The sequence below is a fragment of the Trichomycterus rosablanca genome, chromosome 1 (genome assembly GCF_030014385.1).
Source record: "Trichomycterus rosablanca isolate fTriRos1 chromosome 1, fTriRos1.hap1, whole genome shotgun sequence".
NCBI classification, from domain to species: Eukaryota; Metazoa; Chordata; class Actinopteri; order Siluriformes; family Trichomycteridae; genus Trichomycterus; species Trichomycterus rosablanca.
Genome location: NC_085988.1, coordinates 40,056,477 through 40,076,012, shown reverse-complemented (window position 1 = coordinate 40,076,012; position 19,536 = coordinate 40,056,477). Strand labels below are relative to the sequence as shown.

At 40.0% G+C, this 19,536-nt stretch overlaps 1 protein-coding gene across 2 annotated transcripts in view; it reads left to right on the top strand.

Annotated features, from left to right (window-relative positions):
• Positions 1-12,250, top strand: part of LOC134311292 (casein kinase I-like) — a 31,296-nt gene extending 19,046 nt beyond the window's left edge. Inside the window, exons 9-13 of one of the 2 annotated variants that reach the window (XM_062992910.1) lie at positions 799-947; positions 1,915-2,022; positions 8,230-8,333; positions 8,555-8,578; positions 11,245-12,250. In XM_062992910.1, coding sequence (XP_062848980.1) covers positions 799-947; positions 1,915-2,022; positions 8,230-8,333; positions 8,555-8,578; positions 11,245-11,299 — 440 coding nt within the window. In that variant the 3' untranslated portion in view covers positions 11,300-12,250. The remainder of the gene's footprint in view (positions 1-798; positions 948-1,914; positions 2,023-8,229; positions 8,334-8,554; positions 8,579-11,244) is intronic. The other variant, XM_062992919.1, reaches the window with a different exon arrangement.
• The last annotated feature ends 7,286 nt before the right edge of the window (positions 12,251-19,536 follow it).

Sequence of the window (19,536 nt, the reverse complement as noted above, 5' to 3'; positions counted from 1 at the left end):
TGTGTATACAATAGGCTGACTAATTGATGATGCAATTCATTGGCAGCTATTTTTTGATTAATCAGTTTTGTCACTTAGCTGTTGCAGCCCTAAAACAGTCTGGTAAAACTATCATTGGGCCCTTGGGTGGCTAAGTGGTCTAAAACACTAGCACACCACAGCAGTGCTACCAAACTGGCCGTGCGACCAACAGATACAACAATAGATACAACAGATACAATTATGAGATACGTTTATACAATATCCCGATCGCCTGGATTGTTCTGAGCATTGGCATGAGTGGGCAGGAGTCATATGAAGCATACTGTGACTCTTTCTATGTGGTATGAATTTGTTTGGGAACCTGCAACTGCCTGGTGATAACCTGCTGGCAACTGTGTGTAAAGTTAAACTCTCTACCAAACTCTGTGAAAAAGATCATTTATGGACCAGAAACTGGGTTAAGTAGTTACCAATTAGAAAGAACATAGCAGTATTGAATAAACTTCCAAGAAAGCTAAGTGTTGGGTCTTTTTCTGAAGCAATTGTTTTAAAGTTCTGTTTTAAAATTATATATGCTTTATGCTTGTGTTGGCAATTATACTTTTCTTGACTATAAACTGCCATTTGAGGCATCTATTTGCTTTAGCGACAACTTAGTACCAGACTTTTTTTTATTTCTTGTTCCAAGATTAAATTTGACTTCATAAGATTCCCAACCTATAATTTTTATATCACTACAGTATTGTTACTTTCATGTACTGGTGTTGCCTCGATCATCTATTGAAATTGTTGTGATGTCTGATTTTGCATTTGTAGAGGAGATGGCTACTTACCTGCGATATGTACGGCGGTTAGATTTCTTTGAGAAGCCCGATTATGAATATCTCAGGACACTCTTCACTGAACTCTTTGAAAGAAAAGGATATTTGTTTGACTACACATATGACTGGGTTGGCAGACAAATAGTGAGTATATTCACTCAATGTAGATATCTGTAGACTTAGTTCACCACATGCTTAGAGGCTGTTTGTGCAAGAAACGAGGGCACAGTCAAACTGACTTCATATGGGCAAAGGAAAGACCATTTCAATTACTATCTGTGAATTATAAGGCCATGTTTTATACATGTTCTGATTTTAAAAGTAATCAAAGCCCCCTTCTAATTAAACCTCTTGCAAACATCTGTATAAAATTTTCTTCTTTTGGCTGCTTCTTTTTGGCTTTCCTCTTCTCAGCATTCCCCTCCTGATATAACTCTCATCTCTCCTCTGCACATGCCCAAACCTTCTAAATCTCACCTTCCGAACTTTCTCTCCAAAACAGTATAATGTATCTAAATCCAGGTACTTTCCACTGCAATGGTTTGGGCAAGGCCCATGACTGTACCCCTGTGTATGGTAAGGCAAACCTCAGGCAGTGGCCTGCAGAGAACTCTGATCTTAACCCCAATACACACATTTTGTATAAATATGGTATGATGATTTATCTCACAAATGCTCTTTTGACTTAATAGGCACAAATTGCAACAGACAGTTGTGGAAGGCCTTTTAAAAAGATCAAAGGCTGTTTGAATAGCATCAAAAGGGGGACAACTGTATATTAATGCCCATGGCTTTCAAATGAAATACAAGCTCCTGGTCAGGAGTCCACATACTGTTCATATAACGTATTGTTTTAGTCAGTCATTGCATTTGACTAGAGATCAACAGAACAGACTGTATACATTGCAGTCCTGGGAAGCACCTAGTACATCATATGAATGATTGGTTGGTGCAGCTAGTCAGTTTATTATGCAAACCCAGCGGTGCTATCGGGGCTGGGGGTAACTGAAGCCCTGAGATGGGTTGGCGACCTGCCAGGGTAATCCTATAATCTTATTGGAATCAATTCATCTGCAATTTCACACACATGGTTTTGTGTTTCTGTTCACAGCCCACTCCAGTTGGAGCCGTTCCAGTGGATTCTGGAGCTTCTGCTATAACCAGAGAGTCACATGCCAACAGAGACAGACCTTCACAACATCAACCCCTGAGAAATCAGGTACACAGCATCTGTGTTACATTAGAAATGAACTTCCATGAAATCTGTTGATGACTAGATTAGCTTGGATGGATAAGTGAGAAAGAACTGGGGTTATTGTGACTTAGTTTGGATAGTAACCACCTCAGTCATGTATTATAGTGGAAAGAGTGAGCTGATTATGATGAGAGTGAGGAGACGAAAATCAGAAACAGGGCCCTGGAGAGCTAAATTAATTTTTATCCAGGAGAAGCTCCTGCCCCCACTCCCTTCCTCCAGTAGCCCCACTGCACTCTGATTTGCTAGGCTGAGATGGCTCACGCTCTGACTGGCTGAGCTAAAGTGGTGCTACTTTGTTCATCCTGTGGCAGCACTGGCTGGTCTACAGACTGCTCCTGAACTACAGTCATCCACCCAATGATGCACCTGGGCCTGTATTCATAAAACGTCTCAGATTGGGATAAATTATGCACCAACAGTACTGACTCTACTCCATGTGAGCTACATTATCTAAAGTGATCTGTCACTGTGAGCAGCACTGTTCCTGGTTAAATGCCTTCTTTGATTAGGGCTCCTTCAACAGTCAAAGGAAACAAATAAGAAAAAAGAGAAGTTTGATCATTTATCAAAGAAATACAGCAAACAAGAAAGAAAAAGTAGAATTTATAAATAAACGGCATAGCCAGTGGAATAATAACCAACTTAGCCTCACAGAGCAGGCATCATTGGATGCCACAGTAATAAATACACATCGGCCCACTACTGAGATCCCGGTGCTTGAGTCCATGCTTTGTTAACTGCACTTTGCCTAGTAATTCCAGGGAAATCAGACCCACCACAGTGTATATACACTGATCAGCCATAACATTAAAACCACCTCCTTGTTTCTATGGACTCACTGTCCATTTTATCATCACCACTTACCATATAGAAGCACTTTGTAGTTCTACAATTACTGTAGTCCATCTGTTTCTCTGCATGCTTTGTTAGCCCCCTTTCATGCTGTTCTTTAATGGTCAGGACTCCCACAGGACCACCACAGAGCAGGTATTATTTAGGTGGTGGATCATTCTCAGCACTGCAGTGACACTGACATGGTGGTGGTGTGTTAGTGTGTGTTATGAGTGGATAAGACACAGCAGCGCAGATGGAGTTTTTTAACACCTCACTATCACTGCTGGATTAAGAATAGTTCACCAACCAAAAATTTCCAGCCAACAGTGCCCCATGGGCAGTGTCCTGTGACCACTGATGAAGGTCTAGAATGAAGATGACCAACTCAAACAGCAGCAATAGATGAGCGATCGTCTCTGACTTTACATCTACAGGGTGGACCAACTAGGTAGGAGTGTCTAATAGAGTGGATTGTGAGTGGACACAGTACAGTCGAATCCGGTTAATCGGACCACATCGGGACGCGATCGTTTTGGTCCTAATAACCGGCTGGTCCGATTACACGAACATGCCCTATGTTACAAGACGGGACGTGCTATAATTTATGTAACATATTAAATGTTTATTAAACCTTTATTGTGCGATATACTGTACACGTATAGCGAACGTACAAACAGGAACTACTGTTGCTTACGAACTTTGTTCATTGAAAAATAAATTTGCAAACAAGTTTTTCGAAACGATCTACAACACAATGTATAGGTACTCAGCATGCGAAGCATAATACAAAAAAACATTCTTACTAAATTCCAGTCAACGTTTAAGAAACTTATCCAGTGTGATCTGACACGTTCTCTTGACGGACTGCACTTGAACAAAATCACCACAAACATCTAACGCAGCAATGGGACTGCCTTCATTTCCCCGCTTTGCATCCGCTCTAAGTGGCGACTTGTGGCTTCTTTTTCTTATTCGCTCTCACGTTCTTTGGTCCGATTAAACGGAATTTTGGTCCAAATAAGCGAATAACATTACACGTACATAATAGAATTTGTTTCGGTACTTTAGGATTCGGTCCGAATAAGCGGCTGATCCGATTAACCGGTGGTCCAATTAACCGGATTCGACTGTATTTAAAAACTCCAGCAGCGCTGCTGTGTCTTATCCACTCATACCAGCACAACACACACTAACACACCACCACCATGTCAGTGTCACTGCAGTGCTAAGAATGATCCACCACCTAAATAATACCTACTCTGTGGTGGTCCTGTGAGGGTCCTGACCATTTGAAGAACAGGGTAAAAGCAGGTTAAAAAAAGTATGTAGAGAAATAGATGGACTACAGTAAGTAATTGTAGAACTACAAAGTGCTTCTATATGGTAAATGGAGCTGATAAAATGGACAGTGAGTGTAGAAACAAGGAGGTGGTTATAATGTTATGGCTGATCAGTGTAAATAATATGACTTGATTGATAATTGTGTTTTTGGCTTGAAAGAATGCTATTATGTTGAGGGATGCATCATGCTGAATAGTAGCCCCTTGCATAAACATGCTTATTTAGAAATGCTCACAAGTTCATGGCAAGCAGATCTGACACATGCTACTAGCTTTTGCACTTTTTGTTTAAATAAAAATTATTTAAACTCTCCTATTTTTTGTTTTTGTGTCACTCCCTCTGCTTTTGTCTCTTTATCATACGGCTTTCATCACATCTAATAAAACCGTGTCTTGCCTCCATCCTTTTGTGCTTTGCGTGAATGCCATGCATGACCACCTCCCTGCCTCTTTTTACCTTCTTTGCTGTGGCGCTGATGTTTTGGTGCTTTGCGTGGGGCAGACGGTCAGCTCGGAGCACAGGGGCACATGGGACACGCAGCCTCAACGGCACACCAACCTGTCTTACCTGAGCTCATATGTGGCGTCTGACCGACATGGGGGCTCTGCACAGGTACAGCGAGGAATCGCAAAGTAACTTATACCAACTACACTGCTCAAAAAATGAAGGGAACACTTAATCATTACATTATATTTACTAAGTCAGTTAAACTTCAGGAATATACACTGTCCAGTTAGGAAGCATAAGTGATTGTGAATCAATTTCACCTACTTCAGTGCAAATGAAAATAACAACAGGCGCACTAGAGAGGCCACAGACAATTACCCTCTCCTTATCTCCTGACTGATTCTTCTCTAGTTTAGCATTTTTCCAGTGCCCTTGGTTGCATGAGGCTGTACCTGCAGCCCATGAAGGTTGCACAGGTGCTTCAGGAAGGTACATTCTTACGTCCTATTGCAAGAAAGCTCAAGAGCATAGATAAGATACCAGGACATGAGCCATTACATAAGGGCATCAGCCCAGTAGCATGACCAGTATCTGTTCCTACAGAATGACCTTCAACAAGCTACTGGTGTGCATGTGCCTGACCAAATTGTCAGAAACAGACTCTGAGTGTGTCATGAGGGCGAGATGTCCTTTTGTGGGTCCTTTATGGTCTGGAAAGGCATATCCTTAGAGGGTTGCACAAACCTCCACCCCGACAGCTGTTGAGTACCAGGATAAAATCCTCAGAGCCGTTGTTGGAACCTACGCTGTTGTGGTGGGCGCCGAGTTTCTCCTGGTGCACGTCAATGCCCAGTTTCATGTGCCCAGAGTGTGTAGTCTGTTCCCGTATGGCCAGTTCCATTGATTGTCCTAAATGTTCAAGCAAATTGGATCTGCCCATGATTTCTTTTTTTACACTTTTAAATCCAGGACACAATGGTTAGATGTGTTTGGTTTTCATTGACCATTGTTGTCATTTTGTTCTCAACAAATTACTCAATATATGTCAGTATAGGTTTTCAACTTAAATATTTTGTTAATTGAGATCCAATGTGTGATGAGTGTTCCTTTAATTTTTTAAGCATCACTGCCCATCACTGCTATAATTTTTTTTTTACACAGAAAGCATTCTCATTGCCATGTAAGCTAGCTTTTTTTGGGGAAAGCTAGTTCATTCTAAAATGCTTAGCATCATTCAATGTACCAAAGGACAAAGGAGCAACTAATTGAATGGATTTGCAAGAGATAAAGCTTAAATAAAAAAAGGTTATTGTATATAATGTTTTACATTGTTCCTTTTTTTGTTGCCAAACACAACTGCAATGTATTGATTCCTACCCAGTTCTTAGAAATAGACAAATTGCTGTCTTACTGTTAAGACATTTGTGAACTAGTCTTGGACAAAGCTGACTAATAAAATCGTCCGCTGCAAAAACATTTACAGGAGATATGGGTTTGAATCACACAGACACGATGGCCAAAGCCATGTGATGGATTGGTAGCTTGTACAAGATATTCCTGTTGAGACCAACTTGGCAAGCATGCTGAGTAACTAAACTTTGGATTTTTTGTTCTGCATCCCCCCCAAATCCATGTTTATGATGGTTAACAGTTGTTCATACAGCACATGTGAGTGATTTGCTGGTTGCATTCTAAACAGCACCCTATGTGCTACATTGGGTCTGTTTGAAAACCTAGTGAGCTGCCTTTATGTCTACTGCCTTCCTAGGCAGATGCCTAAGTAGAGAGGATTCATCAAACTCATATACAGTGGGGCCAAAAAGTATTTAATCAGCCACTGATTGTGCAAGTTCTCCTACTGAGATGAGAGAGGTCTGTAATTTTCATCATAGGTACACTTCAACTATGAGAGACAAAATGAGAAAAAAAAATCCAGGAAATCACATTGTAGGATTTTTAAAGAATTTATTTGTAAATTATGGTGGAAAATAAGTATTTGGTCACCCACAAACAAGCAAGATTTCTGGCTCTCACAGACCTGTAACTTCTTCTTTAAGAAGCTCTTCTGTCCTCCACTCGTGACCTGTATTAATGGCACCTGTTTGACCTCGTTATCTGTATAAAAGACACCTGTCCACAGCCTCAAACAGTCAGACTCCAAACTCAACCCTGGCCAAGACCAAAGAGCTGTCGAAGGACACCAGGAAGAAAATTGTAGACCTGCACCAGGCTGGGAAGAGTGAATCTACAATAGGCAAGCAGGTTGGTGTGAATAAATCAACTGTGGGAGCAATTGTAAGAAAATGGAAGACATACAAGACCATTGATAATCTCCCTCGATCTGGGGCCCCACGCAAGATCTCATCCCGTGGGGTCAAAATTATCATGAGAACGGTGAGCAAAAATCCCAGAACTACACGGAGGGACCTGATGAATGACCTGCAGAGAGCTGGGACCAAAGTAACAAAGGCTACCATCAGTAACACACTACAGCTCCAAAACATCACTGCTCTAGAGGAGATCTGCATGGAGGAATGGGCCAAAATACCAGCTACAGTGTGTGCAAACCTGGTGAAGACTTACAGGAAACGTTTGACCTCTGTCATTGCCAACAAAGGTTATGTTACAAAGTATTGAGTTGAACTTTTGTTATTGACCAAATACTTATTTTCCACCATAATTTACAAATAAATTCTTTAAAAATCCTACAATGTGATTTCCTGGATTTTTTTTCTCATTTTGTCTCTCATAGTTGAAGTGTACCTATGATATAAATTACAGACCTCTCTCATCTTTCTAAGTAGGAGAACCTGCACAATCAGTGGCTGACTAAATACTTTTTGGCCCCACTGTAGCAGGTTATTTAAACGCGCTACTTAAGACAGTGATTACTCCGATTACTTTACCACAGTTTTTGCTTACTAAGCTAACACCGTTAGCCTCAGGCCATTCAAACCAGTGGGCTGAGGCGACAAATAATTGCAAATAAATGACATTAGTACATCTTTATACAAATTAAAAATGAATGACAATTTATTTACATTAGAAAATAACTTTTTGTCCGCATTTCACCATATCGCCATAAATCTTTGGCGAGAAAAGTTGTGCCACACAGAATGTTGGGACTGCCTTCACCGCTAATGAGTATCGGATGCTCCCTTGTTATTCAATCAGTTTATAGCTTTGAATTAAGGCATCTTAGTAGGCAGCATGTTAAGGTATCTAAGAATTCGGACAGCCTTTCTCTTTGGAGTGCATGTAGGATGAGGTAAAATGCTGTCTATGTAGAAAGATTACTAGGTTTTCGGACAGACCCATGGTGTGTATTCTATTGCCAATAAACTAATTGGACTACTTTTTTAGTATGGTAAGGTGAAACTGCCTATTTTATCACTGCTGCTTCTTTGGAAGGCTTAGATTGGCTCTTAAAATTCAAGACTTTCCCTCTTACTCACCGTTTTCAATGCACATCAATACCTGAGATGGTATAATGCTGCCACTGCCAGAAACTTTAACTTATTATCTTTGTGATTATGGGTGTTGCAGGTGGTAAGCTCAACCAATGGGGAACTGAATGCAGATGACCCTCTGGTAGCCCATTCGAATGCTCCAATCACAACACAACCGGAAGTGGAAGTGGAGGAGGCTAAGTATGCATTTATAAATTCTTATTTTTACTTCGCCTCACTACGTTTCTGTAAAACATTTTCTGTCGTAGTTGAACGCACCATTGCATTCTTCTCAGCTGTGTGTACTCCAGCCTGTTGGTTTGTGTGTCTACGTGTGATGTGGTTATCAGCCTGTGTGTGCATGTCTGCTCATTTCACCTGTGTGTACAGTATTAATTTCTATCTCTCTATGCTTTCTGTAGCTGCGTGAAAATGCTCAACTTGTGGTGAGTGGCTCTCTCCTGTACTCATCGCTATCCAGGGTCGGACACACACACTTGTACTTTTCAGGTTTTTTTTTTAGACACCATTAGAAATCATTTACCGGCCAGACTGAAAAAGCCTCCGAGACGACTTTTCTCAGGTGTTCCAATTACTGAGATTAGATTGGAGGTGTGGGTTGTAAAGTGCAGTGCTAGCTCACCATGGCGACCTGGGTTTGAGTCTTGCTGGTCCCACTAGCCTAGCTGGGTTTTGCAAAGATACAGTTGCTAGTGTCTGAAGGAGGGAAGATAAGAAGGCTGCTGGCACAGTAATGCTTGCTGTCTCATTGAGGTGCTGCCATAAACGGCAATGTGTAACAAGTTTAACTTTTGTCTCATCTAACCACAAAACATTGCAAAGTTTAAACGGAAATGCACTGTACACCAAAAATGTACCCCAGCTGTGAAACTTAAAACTTGGTGGAGGAAGCAACACAGTTATGGACTGCTTTTTTTTTTTTTTTTTTTTTGTGGCTACAGGAATGCGTGGTAGCTACATTTAATGCTGCTAAAGGAGGTTTTGCAGATCTTGTGCAAGAACAAAATAAGGCTTAATAACGAACATTTTGTCTGATCTAACAAAGTTTAGGTAACATATTAGTAACAAGTCAGTGTTGAAGAAAAAATGCCACTAGCTGTATTTCCGAACAAATTCATGGTCTGTCTAACTGAATTTTGGTTAAAGATTGCTAAACATACTACCAAATTCTCCCCAAACTGAAACATATTATTGGTAATATTTAAAGACCTATTTGAAAACAAGAATACTTCTGGGTTTTATTACTGTCAGTTTATCTCATTACATTTGTACCAAAGCATTACATTGGCTTTATTAGAATTGCAATTAAGTATTTCACTCTATTTAAAATCCGTAAATCAATGTTATGCAGCTCTTATACAATATTATTAGGGCGGCAAAGAGGGTAGCACTGTCGCCTCACAGCAAGAAGGTCCTGGGTTTGATTCCCGGGTCTTTTCTGTGTGGAGTTTGCATGTTCTCCCCATGTCTGTGTGGGTTTCCTCCGGGAGCTCCGTTTTCCTCCCACAGTCCAAAGACATGCAAGTGAGGTAAATTGGAGATACAAAATTGCCTGTGACACTGTTAGGTTACAGTCATAACAGGACAGGTAGTCACTCGTTACACAAGATTCATCAGTTCAAGCCTTTAATGTCAAAGTGTGTAAAACAAGACGTTAAAAATCCTAATTAATAAATAACACAATATTATTACATATTTTAATTGTTATGTAAGAACAGATAGTAATCAATGCGAACAGTTATGTTAAGGTGCACGTCTTGATATCCAGCAACATATACCTTTGCAACCACAGTATCATCATGTTTTTATTTTTGAGCAGTAAGGACAAAAAAATCTCAGCAACTCTAACTCTTGAACAGATCATTCACAAATATTCCACCACAGGTCTTAACTGATGTTTAATATAATACATGTACAGATGCATAAAACTGGGATTTGATAGTGAAAACTTAATTATTTAGTCATTCAAGATTAATTATGTAATTGTTTTGACAGACCCAAATACACAGATCAACCATAACATTAAAACCACCTTCTGGTTTCTACACTCACTGTCCATTTTATCAGCTCCACTTACCATATAGAAGCACTTTGTAGTTCTACAATTACTGACTGTAGTCCATCTGTTTCTTTACATGCTTGGTTAGCCCCCTTTCACTCTGTTCTTCAATGGTCAGGACTCTCCCAGGACCACCACAGAGATCAGGTTTTATTTAGGTGGTGGATGATTCTCAGCACTGCAGTGACACTGACGTTGTTGTGTTAGTGTGTGTTGTGCTGGTATGGATGGATCAGACACAGCAGCGCTGCTGGAGTTTTTAAATACCGTGTCCACTCACTGTCCACTCTATTAGACACTCCTACCTAGTTGGTCCACCTTGTAGATGTAAAGTCAGAGACGATCACTCACTTATTGCTGCTGTTTGAGTTGGTCATCTTCGAGACCTTCATCAGTGGTCACAGGATGCTGCCCACGAGGCGCTGTTGGCTGGATATTTTTGGTTCGTGGACTATTCTCAGTCCAGCAGTGACAGTGAGGTGTTTAAAAACTCCATCAGCGCTGCTGTGTCTTATCCACTCATACCAGCACAACACACACTAACACACCACCACCATGTCAGTGCCACTGCGGTGCTGAGAATGATCCACCACCTAAATAATACCTGCTCTTTGGTGGTCCTGTGGTCCTTTGGTGGTTCTTTGTAGAACAAAGTGCTTCTATATGGTAAGTGGAGCTGATTAAATGGACAGTGAGTGTAGAAACAAGGAGGTGGTTTTAATGTTATGGCTGATCGGTGTATAAGTAGTTAAAAAGAAAGCACAACAGTTCTTCACATTGAATGAGTTGCCCCTCAGAGTTAGGAGGTTGTTTAACAGATCACCCTTTGTCGTAATTCTCTACTGAGCATGTCTGTACATCTTTTCTGACTGTCATGCTGTTGTTCTGGGCTATGTTTTTGTACTTTGTGTAGTTCATGTGACGACCCTCTCCAACCCATGGATGTGTTTTACTGTGAATTATCATGAATACATTTGTGACTTGCTCCGCCTGCAGCTAATAGCTTGCTTTTTATCTTTAATTCCCCCTCAGGTGCTGCTGCTTCTTCAAACGTAAGAGAAAGAAGAGTTCACCGAGGCACAAATAAGCCAAAATGTATTCCTCTCCATATTTTCACTGCACTGCTATTATGAGCCTCAACATTAAAGGCCATTTACAGCTGGAACTAAAAGGCCAATATAATGCTTCATTGCTGCGCTAAAACTTGACAGCCTCCTTAACAGTTAAGGAGCACCTACACAGGGACTGTCTCTGTTGCACTCTGCCTTTTCATTCTGATATTTCTTATTTATTTTTGCATTTTAATGTTTTATGGATGCTTGTCTGTTTTGAAGAGTTGGTCTGTGGAGAACCATCATGCTGACTTTCTACAGCAAACATTCACACAGCTCAAAGACCTTTCCTGCTTCTCTGCCTGGCCACTTTGTGTGTTGCAATCCTCCCATTTTTCCCTGCTTCTGGATGGAGAGGAATTTAACACCTGGTGGTACCAAGACTTTTAAGTGCAGAATGCTTTTCCTCTCTACTGCAGCTCCTGTGTGTTCTAAATATAAATGTTCATTCCATGTATGGATTCAGCATTATTTCAACTATAGTCAGCATTACATTCTCTGCAGTGTCAGAACAAAATGAAGCCTCATTCCAAGTCAGTTAATGCAGTGTTTGTAATGCCACAATAACACAGCCCCTTATAAGCTCAGAAAACGTTCTTGGGTACCTTTACGGTACTATTCTAGCTTTGCTTTTTGAACACATGCAGCTTTACATGGCAATTTACCAGTCAAATGATGTGATGCATATCAAATTATTTAATGCCAGATTGATCACTGTGATAGGTTTTTTACAGACTGTACAGACTTATATAGATTCCATCACCTTTTACTTACTATAAATGGAGCATGCCTATGTGCATGTCATCTACTACTTATCAAGTCAAACATGATACTGTGTTACAATCCTTAGAGATCTTCAGGTAGGATTCATTGGTATACACCCCACTGACCACTTTATTAAAAACACCATATTAACTTAATATCAACTTTCAGAACATCAATTTTTTTTTTTTTTTTTTTTTTTTTTTTTTTTTGCATGGAATCCATAGGGTGTTGGAAAAGATTTTGGTCCATGTTAACATAACTGCAACACAGAATTGCTGCATATTTTCCATTCTCCCACATCCAAAAGGTGCCTTTTTTTATTCAGATATATTGGCCCAATGTGACCTTCATCTGTTGCAGCTTATCTGTCTCGAGTTTTGATGTTCACACTGTGCATTTACTATCGCAGTAAACAAAGCCACTCTCCATTAAACTCTCAACAACTAGGTGTTTCCACCTGCAGAACTGCCACTTTCTGCATGTCTTTGAGACTCTTGAGTGTGAAACCCAGGAGATCGGCACTTTTTGACGTATTTTCCCCATGCCAAGGTCAAACTTACTTTCATTCTAATGTTTCACGTGAACATTAACGGGAGCTCTTGACTCATTTCTGGATGATTTAATGCACTGCACTGTTGCAACATGCCTGGCTTATTATATAGTTACAGGAATGAGCTGGTATTCCTAATAAAGTGGCTGGAGATTGGACAAAAGAAAGGTTTCTAGAAATAAACAAAGTTGACTGCATTTTTTTTTAAATCACTCACCTCAATGGGTTTGTAACCTGGTAATTTATTAGCTTTTATTCACAGCGGAAGTTACCCAGACATTTTAGGTCTCAACTAAGTATATTGCTCAGTCTAACCACCATTTCAAATTTAAATGTACTTGGTAAATTTCCTAGTAAAAATGCATGTGTGAGAGTTCATAGCAGTCAAATGGTCCGGAGTGTGTCACACTGGAGATAAACATTGTTGCATGTAAAAGTGCAATACATACCATTTCTGTATGTACATGTGTGAATATCCAAAGGGTTTGGCATAGATGGCTGAAACGCTAAAGATTTGTCCCTTACGACCAAACTCTTAAACATTACTCCATGTATTGGAAGTATTTATCCTGAAGGTATGTGTGGCATGTAAAATGTTTGATTAGATAACCAAAAGCCATATTTCATGAAACTGTGTATTTAATTGTATTGTATTTGCATGATCCTCTCTATGGATTTCCTAAATACATTTACAGCAGGGGCATAAAGAAAAAGCCAAATGTAGTACCACTCGCTTTCAATTCCAGCCTGCATAACACATTTGCTCTCTACTGCAATATAGAATTGTTCTGCTTCTGAGTGTGCAATACATTGTCCCAGAGTCTTAAAGTAATCCAATCGCAACAATTATTTATTCTTTTGTTAGGTTTGTGTGTTATATTTTTGGCTGTGGAAATGTTGTCCCATATTTAAATGACAGGCAATTTGACATTTATATTTGGCTCTTGTATATCTGATTAGGATTGCACAGTGCGACGTCAGATGTTGCTTTCTCATTATTCATACTAGATTATACTGTCTAATGCCTTAATCATAGTCACATTAAGGGGAACGGTCACGGCAGAAAGTTTGTATAATTCTAGATGTTTGGTGTAGAAAAAAAAGATCCAGGAGAAATCGATTCAAAGCATGTGTATCTGTATCAAGCTAGCTTTGTTCATCTAATAGTGTAAGCCCCCTGAACAGGCGGAAGATAAAACTAGAATTTCATGCCTCAAATGTCACTCACTCACTCACTCACTCACTTTCTTAACCGCTTACCCAATTGGGGTGGGGGTGGGTGGGAGGGAGCACTGGAGCTTATACCAGCTTTTCAATGGGCGCAAAGCACACAGTAACAACCTGGAAGGGGCGCCAGTCCATTGCAGGGCAGACACACACCCATTCACCTATAGGGCAATTCAGTGTCTCCAATTAACCTGACTGCATGTTTTTGGACTGTGGGAGGAAACCGGAGCTCCCGGAGGGAACCCACTCAGGCACAGAAAGGACACGGACCACCCCGCCTGGGGATTTAACCCAGGACCTTTCTGTGAGGCGACAGTGCTACCCACCGAGCCACCGTGCCACCTGGCCTCAAATGTTATAAAAATTTAATTACTTTGGTGTATTACGTTTGATTAAATTAGGCCACATTTAATTGTAAGGTAAAACGGGATGCAATTTATTTGGCATTTGCTAACTATCTAAGCTGCTCAAGACAAACCTCAGTGTAGATTTACTTACATAGTGGTATCCCACCAGGAAAGATCTGGAATACTGAGGGGGAGTTGCTACTTTTAATACTGTTTTGGGTGTAACAAATCAATACTATTTCCAAACAGTTGTACTAGCCTTTTTAAGTCTCCATGGCATTTGATATGCCATTAAACCTAAACAGCACAAGGGCAGTTTTGGAAATCTGTTGTTGACTTGTGACCCATAGCGGTGCGACTCGCACTCCCGCGCTATAGACCTATCATTATATTCAAATATTATTTTATAGTTTGATGTCTCCTGCGAGACTGGCTTTTAAGCAAAGTTACAGCATCTGGTAATAAAGTTGGAAACCACAAAAGGATATTTTTGTTCGGTGGGTTGGACATTGATGAGAAGGTTATTTGATTGTGACCGTTCCCCTTTTACAGAGCTGCACTCTCATCAGCTAGTGAGATCATTATACCTGGCTAAAAATAGATTTACGTTTATTGCTGCTAAAAAGCTCAAGATGCCACAATGTCAGGATGGTTTGGGTCAGATGAGTTGTATTTGTTTAAATTACTTTGCTGGATGTGAAGAGAGGAAAAAAACATTTTTTCTTTATTTTTTGTCATCTTGTGTTCTTTTTAAATTGTCTTAACACTTCCGCTTCTGCAAACTAGCTCATTGTAGGTGAATGTTTCTTTGTGTGTGATCTAACTTGCTGCTGCCTGTGTATAGCGGTAATTCTATTAATTCTATTACGACACCTGTACTGTAATTTTTTTGTATTTTTGTTTATTTTAATTTTGATGTCAAATATAAAAATGTTCTTTTCAGATTTTGTCTTTAAACAAAACAAACATCCATGTTGTGTTTTATTGAGCCCAATTTCAAAATAGTTTTTTTTACATAGTTGAGGTTAGGTGATTTTGTTCATTTATTTTGCCTATGAGTGTAATACCTGTGATTTTGTTGACTGAGTATTTATGAAGATGGATTTTAGATTACTTTCAGAGCACTGATGTCTCCATGACACCTTCTGGTGGGGTGAATGATTGAATCTACGATAGTTTTACACTTCTCTAAGTTCATCTTCAATAAAAACTGATTTGTTTGAACTGTGCAAAATAATTGTTTTTGTTACACTGGCTGAATCAGTGTTGTAATCATCTTGTAATTGGAATGCACTTAAAACAGCACTGTTGTTCTATCTCAACGTTGAGACATAAGGAGTATATATGTGTATGTATACATATACAGTATATACACACACACCGACTAGGCATAACATTATGACCACTGACAGGTGAAGTGAATAACACTGATTATCTCTTCATCATGGCACCTGTTAGTGGGTGGGATATATTAGGCAGCAAGTGAACATTTTATCCTCAAAGTTGATGTGTTAGAAGCAGGAAAAATGGGCAAGCGTAAGGATTTGAGTGAGTTTGACAAGGGCTTAATTGTGATGGCTAGACGACTTGGTCAGAGCATCTCCAAAACTGCAGCTCTTGTGGGGTGTTCCCGGTCTGCAGTGGTCAGTATCTATCAAAAGTGGTCCAAGAAAGGAACAGTGGTAAACCAGCGACAGGGTCATGGGCGGCCAAGGCTCATTGATGCATGTGGAAGGTGAAGGCTGGCCCGTGTGGTCCGATCCAACAGACGAGCTACTGTAGCTCAAATTGCTGAAGAAGTTAATGCTGGTTCTGATAGAAAGATGTCAGAATACACAGTGCATCACAGTTTGTTGCATATGGGGCTGCATAGCTGCAGACTAGTCAGGGTGCCCATGCTGACCCCTGTCCACCGCTGAAAGCACCAACAATGGGCATGTGAGCATCGGAACTGGACCACGGAGCAATGGAAGAAGTTGGCCCGGTCTGATGAATCATGTTTTATTTTACATCACGTGGATGTCCGGGTGCGTGTGCGTTGCTTACCTGGGGAACACACGGTACCAGGATGCACTATGGAAAGAAGGCAAGCCGGCGGAGGCAGTGTGATGCTTTGGAAAATGTTCTGCTGGGAAACCTTGGGTCCCGCCATCCATGTGGATGTTACTTTGACACGTACCTAAGCATTGTTGCAGACCATGTACACCCTTTCATGGAAACGATATTCCCTGATGGCTGTGGCCTCTTTCAGCAGGATAATGCGCCCTGCCACAAAGCAAAAATGCTTCAGGAATTGTTTGAGGAGCACAACAACGAGTTTAAGGTGTTGACTTGGCCTCTAAATTCCACAGATCACAATCCAATCGAGCGTCTGTGGGATGTGCTGGACAAACAAGTCCGATCCATGGAGACTCCACCTCACAATTTACAGGAGTTAAAGGATCTGCTGCTAACATCTTAGTGTCAGATACCACAGCATATTTTCAGGGGTCTAGTGGAGTCCATGCCTCAACAGGTCAAGACTGTTTTGGCAGCAATAGGGGGACCAACACAATATAAGGAAGGTGGTCATAATGTTATGCCTGATTGATATATACAGTATATAATATACTGTACATTGATTCACTGATTATGACGATAAACTTTTAATCTTTACCTTTAGGATTCAATTAATTAAGCTTGGTGATTAGATTTAATTTATCTTTAATTTATTTTCAAAGCCAGTATCAGTTAAAGTTGTGTTTAGCGCTGGTTAATAGGGGGCTAGTAAAACATACTTCTATTGATTGTCTTTTACCTGGATTGTTTTTTTTGTTTGTTTTTTTTGTACTTTTGTTTAATTACAGTTTTATTGGGTAATGTGCGAACATATAAACATGCTCTGTGAAAGTAGGAAAAGTGGGATATCGGAATTTGATTACATTTTTTACCACTCGTTTTAGTAATCCGACCTAAATTGTATGGTCTGTTTTTTCTCCATTTACTTTTGATGCCTCATCCAGAGCTGAACCAGAATATGAGTATGTGTGTTATTGTTGTGAGATGAATGCACCTTTGCCATTACATTGGCAAATGATTTATTGCAATGTCACAAGTCTGAAGAAAACACAATTCCTTCTTTTGTTTCTCAATCTCTGGAAAAATGGAGCTGATACTGACATCAGACCAGATATTTTTTTTCTTTTTTGTAAACTATGTAAAATATTAATTGTTTAATGGTCTTATGCCTAAAATGAAGTGTACTTCAGACACTTATTTTGCCTTTCTGTTCCTACACTGTGTAAAGCAAATCTCTACAGAAATATGAAACAGATGGTCTGGTATTGATTTGAAATGAAGGGATGGTGTGGGTCAAGTTTTCCAAACACTCTTACAGCCTGGTTTTATTTATGTACAGTGCTATTAGGCTTAATGTGTGTCTGGATAAACTGCCCCCCAAATGTATTATTAATATTGTGTTCAGATGTTAAATGTCACTTCTAAATTATATCCTTGCGCTTTAACTGTGTAAAGGGCTCCAGTGAAGCACCCAGGAGTTTTTCCAATTTTGAGACGTTGCCCACAGTCAGGTAGCTTCTGTAACGGCTACTGCTCAGTGGCACACAGAAAAACTTTTTATTCTTTCTTTTTAGAAAGGGGGAGCTCAAGATTGGACCCTTTTTATGTAAAATAAAGAAAACCTCTCTTAACCTTCACTGACTCTAATGCTTTGTTTTATTTGTTTTATGTTTTAAGGATCAGTTAAATCCTACGGTGGCCGAGAAGTGCAAAACAAATTTACATTTCAGAAAACAAAATTACAAAAAAAACAAAAAACAGTGCTTGGGTACCCAGTGTTTGTAAATTTGTTTTGGCATATGTAAAAGTGTTTCAGCACTTGTAAATTTGTTTTCGGCATATGTAATTTTGTTTTCTAAAATGTAAATTTGTTTTGCACTTCTCGGCCGCACATTTCTGACGGAAAGGGTAGGTACAATAAACCGGAAGTGCGTGTTGCTTACCTGCTGTCAATCAAACTGTTTCTCAGCGGTAAAGTGAACGGAGTTTGTGATGGTGACGATTTACTTACAGTATAGGTGTACACCTATCAGCCATAACATTATGACCACTTCCTTGTTTCTACACACATTGTCCATTTTATCAGCTCCACTTACCATATAGAAGCACTTTGTAGTTCTACAATTACTGACTGTAGTCCATCTGTTTCTCTGCATGCTTTGTTAGCCCCCTTTCATGCTGTTCATCAATGGTCAGGACCACTACACAGTAGGTATTATTTGGGTTGTGGATCATTCTCAGCACTGCAGTGACACTGATATGGTGTTGTGCTGGTATGAGTGGATAAGACACAGCAGCACTGCTAGAGTTTTTAAACACCTCACTGTCACTGCTGGACTGAGAATAGTCCACCAACCAAAAATATATCCAGCCAACAGCACCCGTGGGCAGCGTCCTGTGACCACTGATGAAGGTCTAGAAGATGACCAACTCAAACAGCAGCAATAGATGAGCAATCGTCTCTGACTTTACGTCTACAAGGTGGACCAACTAGGAGTGTCTAACAGAGTGGACAGTGAGTGGACACGGTATTTAAAAACTCCATTAGCATTGCTGTCTGATCCACTCATTCCAGCACAACACACACTAACACACCACCACCATGTCAGTGTCACTGCAGTGCTGAGAATGATCCGCCACCCAAATAATACCTGCTCTGTGGGGGTCCTGACCATTGAAGAACAGGGTGAAAGCAGGCTAAAAAAGGTATGTAGAGAAACATATGGACTACAGTCAGTAATTGTAGAACTACAAAGTGCTTCTATATGGTAAGTGGAGCTGATAAAATGAACAGTGAGTGTAGAAACAAGGAGGTGGTTTTAATGTTATGGCTGGTCAGTGTATAGTGTGTACATTTCACACACGCCAATCCCTATAACTTGGTTCTTGTTAACTAGATGGACTGTGTATAGTTACTGTTTTTAATTTATTCGTGTAATTATTTATATTAACTGCTTTATCCTGAATGGTCAATGATCACAGTTCACCTGGAAAAACTGGGCATGATTTGGGATTACGTTTTGTTTAGGGTCATGGTAAAGCTTAAGGCATCACACACACGTCTTCATTATTCTACCTCTCCTGACGAGCTGTGTTCTTTTTGCAAATTAGAGTAAATGTGTGTTTTATTAACTTAAATAATAAATTAAATTCAAACATAAGTATAGCCTAAATGCACTTCCATTTAAACCCCACCGCCAGAGGGTAGAAATTAGCGTATACAATTAATACTTAGTTTGGTCCCTTTTGGACAAGAAAAGCACCG